Consider the following 13,663-nt stretch of genomic DNA (forward strand, 5'->3'; position numbering starts at 1 on the left):
TCACATTTTGGAAAAATATAAAAATATAATATGCACTTTGATTTTTTCATGTTTTGTAAAATTGTGGGGAGAAGGCTCATCAGCACCACTTATTTTTCATCCAGGAGGCTGAAAATTTCATGGCGTGATTTTCTCACCCGAGGTAACAACTTTGGTGGATGAGAGCGAAAAAAACGAAAAAAAAAAAAACGTTCCGCAATAAATAAGGTACATCGTAGTCATTATTCAAAATTAAAATATGTTATAGTAGAACTAAATTCACAACATAAGAATGATTCAATGCAAAATAATAATGATTTAATAAGAAAATTATAAAATAAGTAGATAATAATAAATCAATTGATAATGAACAATACATTCTTTTTAACAATAAAAATACCTATCAAGTTGAAAATGATTTGAAATAAAGCAAGCAAAGGTAGCCTCACTCCAGTTGAAAGAATTCGTGAATTTTTTTTTCTTCTGATATAAAATCAAGGGGCACACATGAATAAATGTTCCACCCATACAAGGTACTCATATTCCATATACTTTTCAAAAGCATTCGAATTTTTACTTGCAGCTTCTTTTGGAAATTTTTATAGCAAACATTTGTCGGCTCTTGTTTTCAATATTTTTCTGACTTGTGAAAAGAGAGTCTTCTAATCGAAACATGAAATACAAATCTGTAATAACCTTAAATTTAAAAAAATAAAAATCAGATTGAAACTTGAAAAAAAAATGGCGCAAAACTCCATTCTTCCATCCATTTTTGCAGGAATTTACGGATCTGCGACATTGGGAAAAGATTAAGTAAGCACAAAATAAGTACATAGACTATACCTGATTAATCAAAATTTCACAAAACTATAGATATGTACTTCGAATTGGTTTATCTTTGCAACTTGGTGGTTCGTCTTCGCCACCTGGACAATCCTTTCTTCCGTCACATTTTCTAGAGTTACATATCATTATTCCGCCAGAATTAGGACAAGAATATTTATCATTAGGACTCTGTCCAGGGCATCGATCTAATCAAAATAAAAAAGGATGGTATGTTCAGATAGGCAGCTAGATCACATAAATGCGTGATAAGTAGTAAATATAGGTAAGTTTAAGCTATACAAAGGTATGCATGCACTCATGTTTGAAATTTCTGAAATGATAGAATACGTAGTGACGATACCTAGAGGAGGGCAATCAAATTCATCCCAATCTTCTTTCGGACACGTGATAACCTTATCGCATCTGCCTGACGACGGAAAACAGATTCGCGAATCCATGCAGGGAATTTCCGTAGTAGACGAACATTGGGCGATATCATCAGGTTCTGCGAGAATAAATATAACGAATTGTCGCAATCAAAACTCGTATCAAAAACCACCAAAATGTAATGTAACAGGTGATCAAAATACAATAATTGCCAGTTACCAAAATAAGTTCGTGGTACAGACGCAGCCTGCAACGAGCCAAATCTTTTACCAGAATGTAAATTACTCCAAATAGCAGCAAATCTGTACATCGAAAACTCACGTTTAACCTCAGTGAATTTTTTCACGTCGAAGAAGAGTTCGAAATCAACGACAGCACTTGAAACATTTATAGATTTTGAACTTCTGCAATAATGAAAAGGAATTAAAAATGGTTCATTTTAAATGTAAGTCTCCGTGATACGCCAACGTTGCGAAAACGAAAACGAATACAAAAAAGAGCATCTTGGAGCTCCACATGGAGCTAAACTTCAAATTTTCAAACTTGAACAATGAGAAAGGTATCAAAAGCGGCGCCGGTGGTCAGTTAAATTTCCAAATTTGTGTAACATCGCATGGGGTTGTAAGAACATTTCCCATTGTTTAATTTCCGAAAAATCACCCCACCCCTGCTGTGTTACATAAATTTAGAAATCACAATGGGTGGTAAAAACCTTTCCCTTTGTGTTCGCTTTAAAATGTAACACCACGGGGGTCCTAAATTTTCTTATCTACAGTGTTATCTTTCCCATTGTTCAATTTTAAACATTTCAAATTTGGTTATTTAAACACCTGTAGGTGTTTCATTTACACAAGTTCGGTACCTAGACAATGAAAGCAGGTGGTTACCCTTTCTGAATCAAATCCCACCAGTCATTCGTGATTATGCTGTGCTCCCAAGAGGTTCTCTCAGTGCTTTTGGAGTCGCATTATGCTTTCAAGATGTACCACCTTGTGCACTAGAGCTATCAGAATAGCATAGTGTATTCAAAATCGCGTTGTGCTTTTTTTGAAAAATGTGTAGTGCTATTTTTCAAATTTGCGTTGTGCATTTTTTTTGAAATCACCTTGTGCTTTTTTTCAAATTCGCGTTGTGCTTTTTTTTGAAATCACATTGTGCTTTTTTTTCGAAATCATGTTGTGCCTTTTTCCCAAAATTGCGTCATTTTTCTTTTTCATAATCGCGTTGTGCTTTTTTCTTAAAATCATGATTGCATTCTGCTTTCAAAATCCCAATCACCTATTTTCAATGTTGCGTTGTGCTTTTTTGGAAAATCGCATTGTGCTTTTTTTCTCAAAATTGCATTGTGCTTTGTTACAAAATCGCGTTGTTTGTCTTTTTCATAATCGCATTGTGCTTTTTTTTAAAAATCTTTGCCTTCTACATTCAAAATCCCAATCACTTTTTTTCAAAGTTGCCTTGTGCTTTTTTTAAAAATCTCGTGCTTTTTTTCTCGAAATCGCGTGCTTTTTTTCTCGAAATCGCGTGTTTTTTTTCTCGAAATCGCGTAGTGCTTTTTTTCCAAAATCGTGTTGTGCGTTTTTTTCCAAATTGTGTTGTGCTTTTTTATCAAAATTGCGTTGTGCTTTTCTTTCCAAAATCGCGTTGTGCTTTTTTTCCAAAATTGCGTTGTGCCTTTTTTCAAAATTGCGTTGTGCTTGTTTTAAAATCATGATTGTGTTCTGCTTTCAAAATCCCAATCGCTTTTCTCAAAGTTGCATTGTGTTTTTTTTTCAAAATTGCATTGTGATTTTTTTCGAAATCTCGTTCTATTTTTAAAATTTGCGTTGTGCTTCTTTTCAAAATTGTAAGGTGCTTTTTTTCAAAATCGCAATTGGGTTGTGCTTTCCTAACTAAAGAGGCTAAGCACACTGTTACACTGTCTAGTTTCTATTCTAATTTTGTCTCTTTTTTAAAATTTAGCATGGACCTTTCTAATGAGTTTTGGGTAGTCTCAATTTTCTTCATAATTTTTTTTGTTAATGTCCATGTTTGGGATCCGTAAGCCAAAGTAGGCAGAATGCATGCATTAAAGATCTGACTTTTAAGATGGTTCTGATAAGGTCCTTTAAAAATATTTTTTCAAGTGCCCAATATTTTTTCCAAGTTAATGTTATGCGTCTGCTTACTTCCTTTTTTGTACTATCTTTAAAAGATATAATTTGACCAAGATATATTGCTTCTAATACTATTTCTATTTTTTGACCTTCAATTTTGATTTCTTTTTCTGTATTTTTTGAGAGAATTTTGGTTTTTTTATAATTCATTTTTAGCCCTGCAATTTCTGCTTTTTTGCTCAATTCTACAATCATTTGTTCCAGTTCTTCTATGCTATTAGCGAATAAAACCACATCATCTATTCCCTTATCCTCCCAATCAGTTGACCCAGAAACCTTTTCTAGCCCACAATTAAAAAGGTCAGCAGAGAGGGGGTAACCCTGCTTTACCCCTTTCTCGATATCAAAATACTCTCCTACTATGTCTGTAATTATCCTTGCCATTAGGTTAGTATACAGTTCCTTTATTATTTTTACCATAACCTTTGAAATACCCTGTTCCAGGAGAGCCCTTTGCAGAAAATTGTGCCGCAGCGAGTCAAAAGCTTTGGCAAAGTCTATGAAGGCTAAGTGGATGTTGAGCTGATATTCATTACTTTTTTGGATTATCATAAGTACCTATAACTATATTGACTGTGTGAAGGTGATCAATAGTTGAAAAGTTTTTTCTAAAACCTGCCTATTCTCGCATTTGTTGTTGATTTAATATATTACGTATCCTATTGCCTATGGCTTTTGAGAAAATTTTAGAGATAGAGGTTTAGAAAGTTCAACTCTGAAAGAGAAAACTAAACAGGCCCGAGGGCAGGCTGAAGGTTTCCAAATTTTTTAATTTCAGGAAGTAAGCTGCTCATCAAGTTTCTCATTTGTTTGGCATGGAATTATGAATTTTTCTTTAAAAGCGGCATTTTTGGAGATTTTCTGAAATTTTTTGTTTTTCCGCTTTATTTTTAATAGGAAATTACGCATTTTGAAAAATTTCTTTTTCGCAACACACGTAGGCAGCTTTGTAAGGGAATTATGCAAAATCATCAAAATTTTCACTTACGTAACAGCCACCAGACGTATTGACATTTTTTTCGTATGTATGCCAGTTTCGTAGTATGTGGTAATATAATCTTTAAGGCTGGAGGTAATATTATGCTCGAATTCTTTGTACAATGCACTAGAATGATCGTTGAAATCGTAAGAATAATACTGATCAATCCAGAAATAACTTTGAATAATAACTGAAATCAAAAGCAGAAAAGTTTATGAAACGTGTTATATTATTCTTCCGACAGAAAACAGTTATGTCTCAAGCGTGTCCAAATACAGTTGTTTGCAAAAGAGATAGGAGCAAGAAAAAGCCAACAGACGTGAAAAAGTTACGCACATTAGTTGCTGCTAACTTCGACTAACTACCCTTGTTTTTATGATTAAAAATAGAAAATCTCACTCTAAGCAGGAGATTTGCTTGATTTCAACGAAAATCTTATTTTATAAAGGCCAGAACAACCTTATTTTTCTGTACGTGATAATTTAAGAAATCCAAAAAGTTATGGTAAATAATTTGGATGTTCGAGGATGTGGGATAACTTTTCATCTTTACAGAGCGCAAAGCATAAACCAAGTAGGTAAGTAGTATGTACCAACCATTGTTAGGACAATCAAATTCATCTTCCCATTGACGACAGTCCATTTTTGCATCGCATCTTTGACGTGCGCGTATAACAGTGCCATCTATACATGTAAATCCTAGCACAAAGGATAGGTAGGTACATATTAAAAAATTTTAATGTAGTACGTTACTTTCAAAATGCTGACGCAAGTGAAAAATTGTTCCCAGATCACTAACGGAGATGCAGAAATATTTTCAGTTCTTTTTTCTCAACATTTTCTCAAAAAGAAACAGAATCGCACCAACAGAAAATTCATGTATATTGTATGTATTAGCATACCTGCATCAATAGAAACCACAAAGTTTCCGTCATTTGCCGTGACTTTGCCGAATTGCATACAAAAGATCTGATTAAAATAGATGAAGTCGATTTAATACGTAAACTACCTACATACAAATATCTTTAAAATTAAGAAATTAAAAGAAAATAAAAATCTATCATACAAGTTGAAATTACCGAAAGAAACATCACCACGACGGCCACCACACCACTTCTCAATGAACATCCGTCACAAAAATATTTCGCTTTGAACATTTTAAATCAAATATGACGTTCTTGTAACATGCACAATTGCACACCATACAATCACAAATGATGAAGTTGAAATGAAATTAAATGAGATTTTTTCACTCTATTGCGAATTTGGGACCATAAGCTCATCTAATCACGCTCGTTTATACTTCCTGCAGGGATTCCCAAACGCTTTTAAACCACCTCAAATAAACTCAGGCTACTCGAAATTAGGGATATTGAGTGAATTTTAGCTTTTCAATTTCACCGAGTAAAATTTTGTAAAAATTTAAATCTTTCAGAAATCTGCTGTAGGCTCCAGAAGTGTTTCATTTCACCGATTCTGTTCATTTTATATGTCATTCCTCTCCAAATTTTTATCGCAGAAATAAGATATCAATTACCCCAGTCTTTTCCAAAATATTTGAAAAAATATTCCATACAAGATTAGCAGCCTTCTTTGTAAAACATAACTTACTCCACCCATCCCATTTTGGCTTTCGGAAAAATATGAATACTACTTCTGCAATCTATTAATTTGTTCATGAGCTGATATTGAATGGTCTCCAACATAAGAAAAGTCTATTGGCAATTCTTTGTGACTTGTCCAAGGCCTTTGATAGGGTTGATCACACAATTCTGATAGAAAAACTGGAGAGATAATGGTGTTAGAGGAATACTACTAGATTGGGTCAAAAGCTACCTATCTGATAGAGTCCAAATTGTAAAAATCAACAATAGCACATTTTCTGATGTGGAACCTATTAAACAAGGAATTGCTGATGATACAACAGCTCTTCTAGAAATTACCCAGTTGGGTGAAAATCTGCTCTTCTGCCAATAAATATGCGGTAAAGAGCAGTTTAATTAGCGTTTTATACTTCAACGCAACTTTAAACTGCTGCCATGCAGCAGATTTTACAGTTTTCAAAATCACGCTTCAATTCAGGGGCGTTATTTGAAGCGACTTTTTCGGTTGTTACATTTTCTGCACAGCAGAATAAAATTTCTGCTGATAAACACGCCACAAAAATATTTCGTAGCGTATTTTTATCGCGTAAAGCCGCTACGCTTCTAAATTATGTGGCGTATTTTTGCACGTTGAAAAAACCAGCCACAAAATACGCTACGCAAATATTTCGTAGCGTATTTAATCGCGTATTTGCTGAAAAACGCGCGTAAATGTGGTATTTTGCGTGTGTGTTATAAGTTAGTATATAAATATTTGTTCTGTTCTACCAAGTTCCCTGGTGGAGTAGGTTGCAAGGAGTCCGCTTACAGATCCGGGGACCCGAGTTCGATCCCCGCTGGTGCCGAAAAATTTTTCACAAATATTGATCAATGGCAGATTTTTACGCGTAAATAAAATACGCGCCGATTTATGGGCAGAAAAGGCATTGGCGTAAAGTGTTAAATCTCCTGCCCACGTTTTTATGTCGCGTAAGAGCAGATTTTCACCCAACTGGGTAATGAAGGTGTTGATAGAGATCAGATTCAAAGTACCATAAATGATTTGATAGCTTGGTTTTCAGCAAACAAAATGATACTCAACTTGAATAAAACACATTATATGGGATTTGGGAAGGTACCTTCCTCTATAACTGAAACTTACAGTATAATTGAATCAACTAAATTTTTAGGTGTCATAATAGACTCTGACTTGAAATGGAATATCCAAGTGGATCATTTAATCAAAAAACTCTCCACCTATACCTACTTAATAAGACAACTCCGTGAAATTACACACTCACATACTCTAAAACTTGCATATTTTGGCCTATTTCATTCTAATCTGAGCTATGGAATAGCACTTTGGGGTAGTAATCACAGTCAACTCCACGTGTACTTCTAATACAAAAAAGGGTTTTAAGAATAATGTTTCAAAAACATCCAAGAGAATCCAGTAAATCTGTCTTCATTGATAATAACATACTGCCAGCTCCATGTGAGTACATACTTCCACTGTGTATTATGATAAAGAATGGAATAATTAACCTAAAGGTACCTTCCCACTCCTATGAAACACGATTTAAAAATTTGGCAATTGGTGAAAATTTAAGAACAAAAATCATGCAAAACAACGTTGATTTTATGGCCTCAAAAATTTATAATAAAATACCCCAGGATTTAAAAAATATACCATCAAAGAAACATTTCAAAAATAAACTTAAAAATTGGTTACAGAGATATGCGTTCTACAGTGTTGAAAAAATGCTGCAGCTAGATGGATAGCAGTTCTTCAAGTTTATTTTGTATTGTTTTTCTATTTTTTTTTTTTTTTTTTTTTTTTTTACCTAAATCTTACTTGTAACATATTTCCAAATGGCATGTACTTTGTTTATTTTGTATCTATTAATACCTACCTAAATTTTTGTTTGTACTGCCCTGACATTGTAATACAGCGAAAGCTGTCGACTACAATAAAGAATTTGAATTTGAATAAATTACCCAACTGACAACTCAAAATTCAAATCCCGTCAATAGAATTTACACACGTACAATGTACATTGTATATATGCGCACATGCACATGCACCGTGAACCACGATATCAAGTTGTCAACTGATAATTTTTTTAATCAGGCATAAACGTACTGAATAAATTGAATTGAATTGAATTGAATATACCTACTGAGAGTCATGTGCAAACATGGATCGTAATTTATTACACCCAAGCGCATCTAGCTATTAAAACATTTTATACGAATGAAATAATTTCCTGCGATAAATTTATCGACTAAAAAATTATTTAATCTTTTGAAAGTTGCAAAGGTTTCCAACTTTTGTTGGGGAAGGAGGAGGGAAGGAGGAGCTTTTGAAAAATTCATTTTGAAATCTTGGAAGAATTCCAAACTACTCGTAGGTATAAGTAAATCTCCACCAAAAATTTACTCATCACCAACATGATAAACAAGAAAATTCATCAGAATATTCATCAAATTCAATCCTAAAAACCTCATTTGAAAGCAAACATTAACCGTTTATTCATCACAATAAATGATTTTAAAATAATCACACATCTCCCCCCTTCGGCACACCCCACTCGTTATTCAAAATAAAAAATAGTAGAACTAAATTCAAAACGTAAGAACGATTCAATGCAAAATTAAAATGATTTATTAAGAAAATTGAAAAACAAGTGAATAAAATGAATTCACGATTGAAACTTGAAAAAAAAAAAAATAGCGCCAAATGTTATTCTTCCATCCATTTTTGCACCAGTTTACGGACCTGTAACATTGGGAGAAGATCAAGTAAGTAAGTAGGTAAGTATGGTACAAGGTACCTTGAATACCTATAGACATTTACCAGGTTAATAATTTACTCGATGAATTAAATGATTATGTCAATGTGACTTTTTTACATAGATATTGAGAAGCATACTACAAAACTTCACAAAACTATGTACTTTGAAATAGTTTACCTTTGCAACTTGGTGGTTCGTCTTCGCCACCTGGACAATCCTTCCTTCCGTCACATTTTCTAGAGTTACATATCATTATTCCGCCAGAATTAGGACATGCATATTTATCATTAGGGCTTTGTTCGGGGCATCGATCTAATCAAAATAAAAGAGCATGGTATGTTTAGGTAGGCAGCTAGACCATTGCAAGTATACGTATAGGTTAGGTATAGAATACGCAGTAACGATACCTAGAGGAGGGCAATCAAATTCATCCCAATCTGTATCCGGGCACGTGACAACCTTATCGTATCTGCCTGACGATGGAAAACAGACTCGCGAATTCAAGCAGGGAATTTCCGTAGTAGGTGACGAACAATTGGAGATTTTTTCTGCAAAAATAAGCGACCAAATTGTCACAATCAAAATTCGCTTTACAATCAACCAAAATGTAACGTAAAAGGTGATTGAAATACTACAATTGTCAGTTACCAAAATCATTCTCTCCGAGCGAAATACTACCATTCGCAGCCTTTGTTGGGTGAGGGGGGAGGGGGTGTGCTTTTGAAAATTTTTATACCTATTTCATTAATTATGGTGGCGTTAATTATTTCTCGGTCCAATCGGTTATGGTACTTCTTGTGATTATTTTTACAAAAAATATCACAAAATTAAGTGAAATTAAGTATGTACATCTTGGGCTATTCTTGGACGCAGACAGGTGCGGACTGGATCGGCTGAAAGCCCTTGGAAGATCCCCCCCTCCGCCTCCAGAATTTGTCTCTTTTTTTTATTGATATTTGTGAAAAAACGTCGATCTGACAAGAGAAAAACTGGAGTTCTTTTTTGGAGGGGGGAGTGGAGTAGGTAGGGATGATTTCTTTCAAGTAAAAACTTGAAATTTTCCAAAAAACGATTATTATTAGAAATTGTGTGTAAGAAGTAGTTTTGTTACATGTATATTATATGCGTTTCTCACACTATTTTTGTCGTCTGGATGCGTATGCCGTTTCCGATACCTCTTGGGGTGCGGTGCATATTCGAATGTACCGATTAGTAGTTATCAGTAGAACCATGGGGGGTAAAAACTGTATCTGAATGTCCGTTGCAATATGACCGCGAATGTCCCAAAAAGTGTATCTGAATGTCCGTTTGGGTTTTTGCGCTTACAGGGGTTTCTAAAGTAGGTCTAGGTACATCTGTTGAATATAATGTAGTTCAAAAAATTTTTCTTGGCAAATATTTCGCATTAATTAATAATTATGCTAAATTGTAGAAAGATATCATTCCTGAAACCAGGGAAATATTTTGTTAGGCAGTGGTGCCAATTTTTAAATAATTTTTGTCAATTTCAAAAATTTGAAAAAATAGTTGAAAACTTACCTACCTGTGAAATTGTTTTGATTTTTGAAATTGGAAAAGAACATTTAGGTTTATGTTTTGAAAATTTGGAGATTATTACAATGAATCGTACTAGCCTATAGGCAAATGTTAAATATCAGAGAAAAGGTATACCTAATAGTCATGAAATGATCTACTCGTAATTGTAAGATCAAGAAAGATATTTTAGAATTTTCTTCAGTTCTCAATCAAGATTATAGGCACATACGTTTTAAACAATTTTTTTTCCATCCCTCCCCCTCTTCTTGGACTATAAGAACATTTCAGCTTTAGCCTGAGGAATTTCATATTTTGTGTGATTTTACGTTGGATTTGAAAAATATGAGTGGAGATTACTTTGGCTAAAACATTGAGGTATGTCCAAATTCTTGAGAGGGAGAAACAAAAGCAGGCGATAAAGGTCAAGAAAATCAAAATCAACTTTTTAGAGCAATTCGGAGAAGAGAAACCTCACAAATCGACTTGGAAGGCTTGAAAATTTGCATGTGCGTTTTGAGGGGGTCCTTGATATGCCTTTTAAGGGTTTAGACTTTTCAGCTGTAAAAAAGTAAATTTTTGTGCCTTCTCTATGGTTTTTAGCCTGATTTTTCTGAAGTAAAAATGCAATAAGGCTTAGGCTATACAGTCGATCATAATTCCAGGATTGGGAGTGGGGACTCTCATAAATCTATTTTGGGGTTTCATGAGCCCATCTTCATCGACCTTACGCTTATATAGGCATTTTTATGCTACATGCAAGGTATGTAGTTGTACTTTTCATTGGGTTCCATATTCGTCAAAACCCAGATGTTTGGGAATCCCTAGTCATACAAGGTTTTTTTCACTTCGGACATTCGGATACACCTTTTGGGACATTGGCGGTTATTTTGCTTCGGACATTCGGATACAGTTTTTACCCCCTGTGGTTCTATTGTATTCTACTAATCGGTACATTCGAATATGCGGCCTTGGGGTGTTGGCTGGTGTTGGCTTGTGGTGCAATTAGTAGCTGTGTGTTTGCTACGCAATATTTTTACGATACAAAGATACAAATGAGAGGGGTTTTGCGATAAGGGCCCTTGTGGTGATATTTCGATTTTTTCAGGAGAGAGAAAACATCGAATTGCTTCGATTTTTTCGATTTTTTTTTTTTTAATTTTTGGGTACAGTGTTGTCTTGCGCATAGGTTGGATGGGAAATTTTGACGAAATTAGTTCATCATCGCCTGATATCCGTGATTTAGAAAAGGGACCTTGTGGTGAACAGCCGAATTTACACAACGTTACAGACTACCCCGCACAAAAATACTCAGAAATTCGGATTCGCCATGAAATTTTACATAGGTAACAACAATAAAATAATTTTTCCATCGACCCTTTTTTTTAAAAAAAAAAGTCAAAAACAAACAAAAACTTTGTTTTTCGATTTTCCAAAAATGTGAGTTTTTGAGTATTCATGTTCAAGTAATTTTTAAAACAAGAAGTTGATGAGATAGGCGAAATCTGATTGCACCATTTGATTTCTCGTGAAAAAGTAAGTCAGAATTGCCAATAAAAAAAAAAAAAACATCGAATCACAACAAGGACCCATATCGCGAAACGCCTCTCAAATATAGATTTTATGATGCGACGAATACGCATTAGTTATTGGCAACTGCATTGAGTTGTGTTTTATTACCGAGGGGTTATCTTAGCGACCATGGGTGACAGGGGTGGAGATGTGTAGATTCTCCCACCTATTTGGGTACAAATATACCAGCAAAGAGTTGGGCTGAGCACATAGATCTCAGTCGTAATAAGACTTTGTTGAAGTAAATTGTCTGTGTTAGCTGCTGCCATTTTTCCCTGGTTGCCAAGAGATATGTACCTGCTCTGTTGCTGTATTGACGAGTACAAATGGAATACCAAGTATTACGCGAATATGTAAGTGACGTGAGTTATCTTACTGAGTACTACAATACATGAATGCTTATTCAGATTATGCCTTGCTTTAAATATTTGATTGATATTTTGATGCATTGTACTCTCAATGCACATAGATATGGTTTATTGCATTAGGGCAATGATGGTAATTATTAATTAGTGTAATGGTTATGTGATTATGATTAGTACAATGATCATCTTATGATACATGCATTGTACATCTTGTTAGTGAGTCAGGACCCTGCAGGGGACTCATAGAGGTACCACTACGCAGTATGTGTGATGAGCCATACCGGCGACGGCGACGATGTGGCCTCTCAGATAAATCTTTGTTGGTGCCAGATCATTCCGTTATACTGATACTGACGGGTGAACCATGGGTGAAGCATCCCCGAGATTGAGATTGAGATATCTACGAGTTATCTATGAGTTATTTACAAGTATGGCATGATCTATGAGTAGTACGTGTGTGTACTCAAAAGCGATTATTTTTATTACAGATCGCTATTCATCCATCCAAGTTCCAGCTAAGCCAGAACTCCGGACCTGACAACCTCAGTTGATTGATTTTGATATTGCTTTAGTTAATTGGCAAATCTGCATATTAACGTTTTATTATACCTGACAATTATGTTTGATAATTAATAAATTGTTGTGTGGTTTGTAATGGCTATTTCCTGACACATTTTTGAGGTACTTTTCGGAGTATCTCTTACATGTGTAAATTAGTCCAGTCATTTTAGCAAAATTGTTAGTCGAACCTCGGAAAAATTGGGGGAAAGCTGAATTTCATATTATTTGTTCAGGTTTGTCTCTAAAACAGCCCATCAAAATTTGCACCCCGAAACTTGACCGCTACCCCCGCAAGAGGTCATTAACCTTTGCCGATACAGGTTTTTCGGCTGTGTCGCCGAAATGAAGGGTCTGAGAGGAAAAATGATGGAACAAAAATTGTTCTACGCAAAATTTCCTATCAGCATGACCAGTTCAGCTTTTTCTCAAAATGGCGATTTCACCCTTACTAAGGAGGGAGTAAAGTTGTCAATTTTATGAAAATTATTTTAAAAAATGAAAATCGACAATTTAAAACGTGAATTCGATTCACAATAGACTCGAAAATATTTTGACCAAAGTTGCACACCGCAACTTGTCTGCAACCCTCGCAAGAGGTCATTAACCTTTGTCAATCAACGTTATTCGGGTATATCACCGAAATGAAAGGTCGGAGCGAAAATACTTAGTGATTGAACTAAAAATTATTCTACCCCAAATTTCCTATAAGCATGACTAATTCAGTTACAATAGGTATATTTTTTTCAAATTTTGGTAAATTTTTAAAAACCAAATTTAGGCCAAAAATGAGAAAAAAAATCAAAATTTTACCAAATTGAACTATAGAGCTGAAATTTGGATATGCTCTATTTTTGACCTGTCAAATCGATTGGAAACGATTTCAATCCGTTTTGAGCAGTTCTGGAGCATCCAGCACATTTTTGAAACTT

The 13,663-nt window shown here is 34.6% G+C and overlaps 1 protein-coding gene across 2 annotated transcripts; it reads right to left on the minus strand.

The window, feature by feature from the left end:
- Positions 1–275: 275 nt before the first annotated feature.
- LOC135847814 (uncharacterized) lies at positions 276–5,565 on the minus strand. 2 transcript variants are annotated; one of them, XM_065367533.1, is made up of 8 exons: positions 5,405–5,565; positions 5,228–5,294; positions 4,923–5,024; positions 4,336–4,516; positions 1,411–1,595; positions 1,166–1,309; positions 823–1,010; positions 276–675 (listed from the first exon to the last, which is right to left on the minus strand). In XM_065367533.1, the coding sequence occupies exons 1-7, from the start codon at positions 5,480–5,482 to the stop codon at positions 847–849; spliced, it is 921 nt and encodes a 306-aa protein (XP_065223605.1). In that variant the 5' UTR covers positions 5,483–5,565; the 3' UTR covers positions 276–675; positions 823–846. The 2 variants fall into 2 exon arrangements, with proteins under 2 accessions (XP_065223605.1, XP_065223606.1); XM_065367534.1 differs by having other exon boundaries at positions 276–769; positions 861–1,010; positions 5,405–5,564.
- Positions 5,566–13,663: the final 8,098 nt, after the last annotated feature.

The sequence above is a fragment of the Planococcus citri genome, chromosome 5 (assembly GCF_950023065.1).
Source record: "Planococcus citri chromosome 5, ihPlaCitr1.1, whole genome shotgun sequence".
In the NCBI taxonomy this organism is placed as follows: domain Eukaryota; kingdom Metazoa; phylum Arthropoda; class Insecta; order Hemiptera; family Pseudococcidae; genus Planococcus; species Planococcus citri.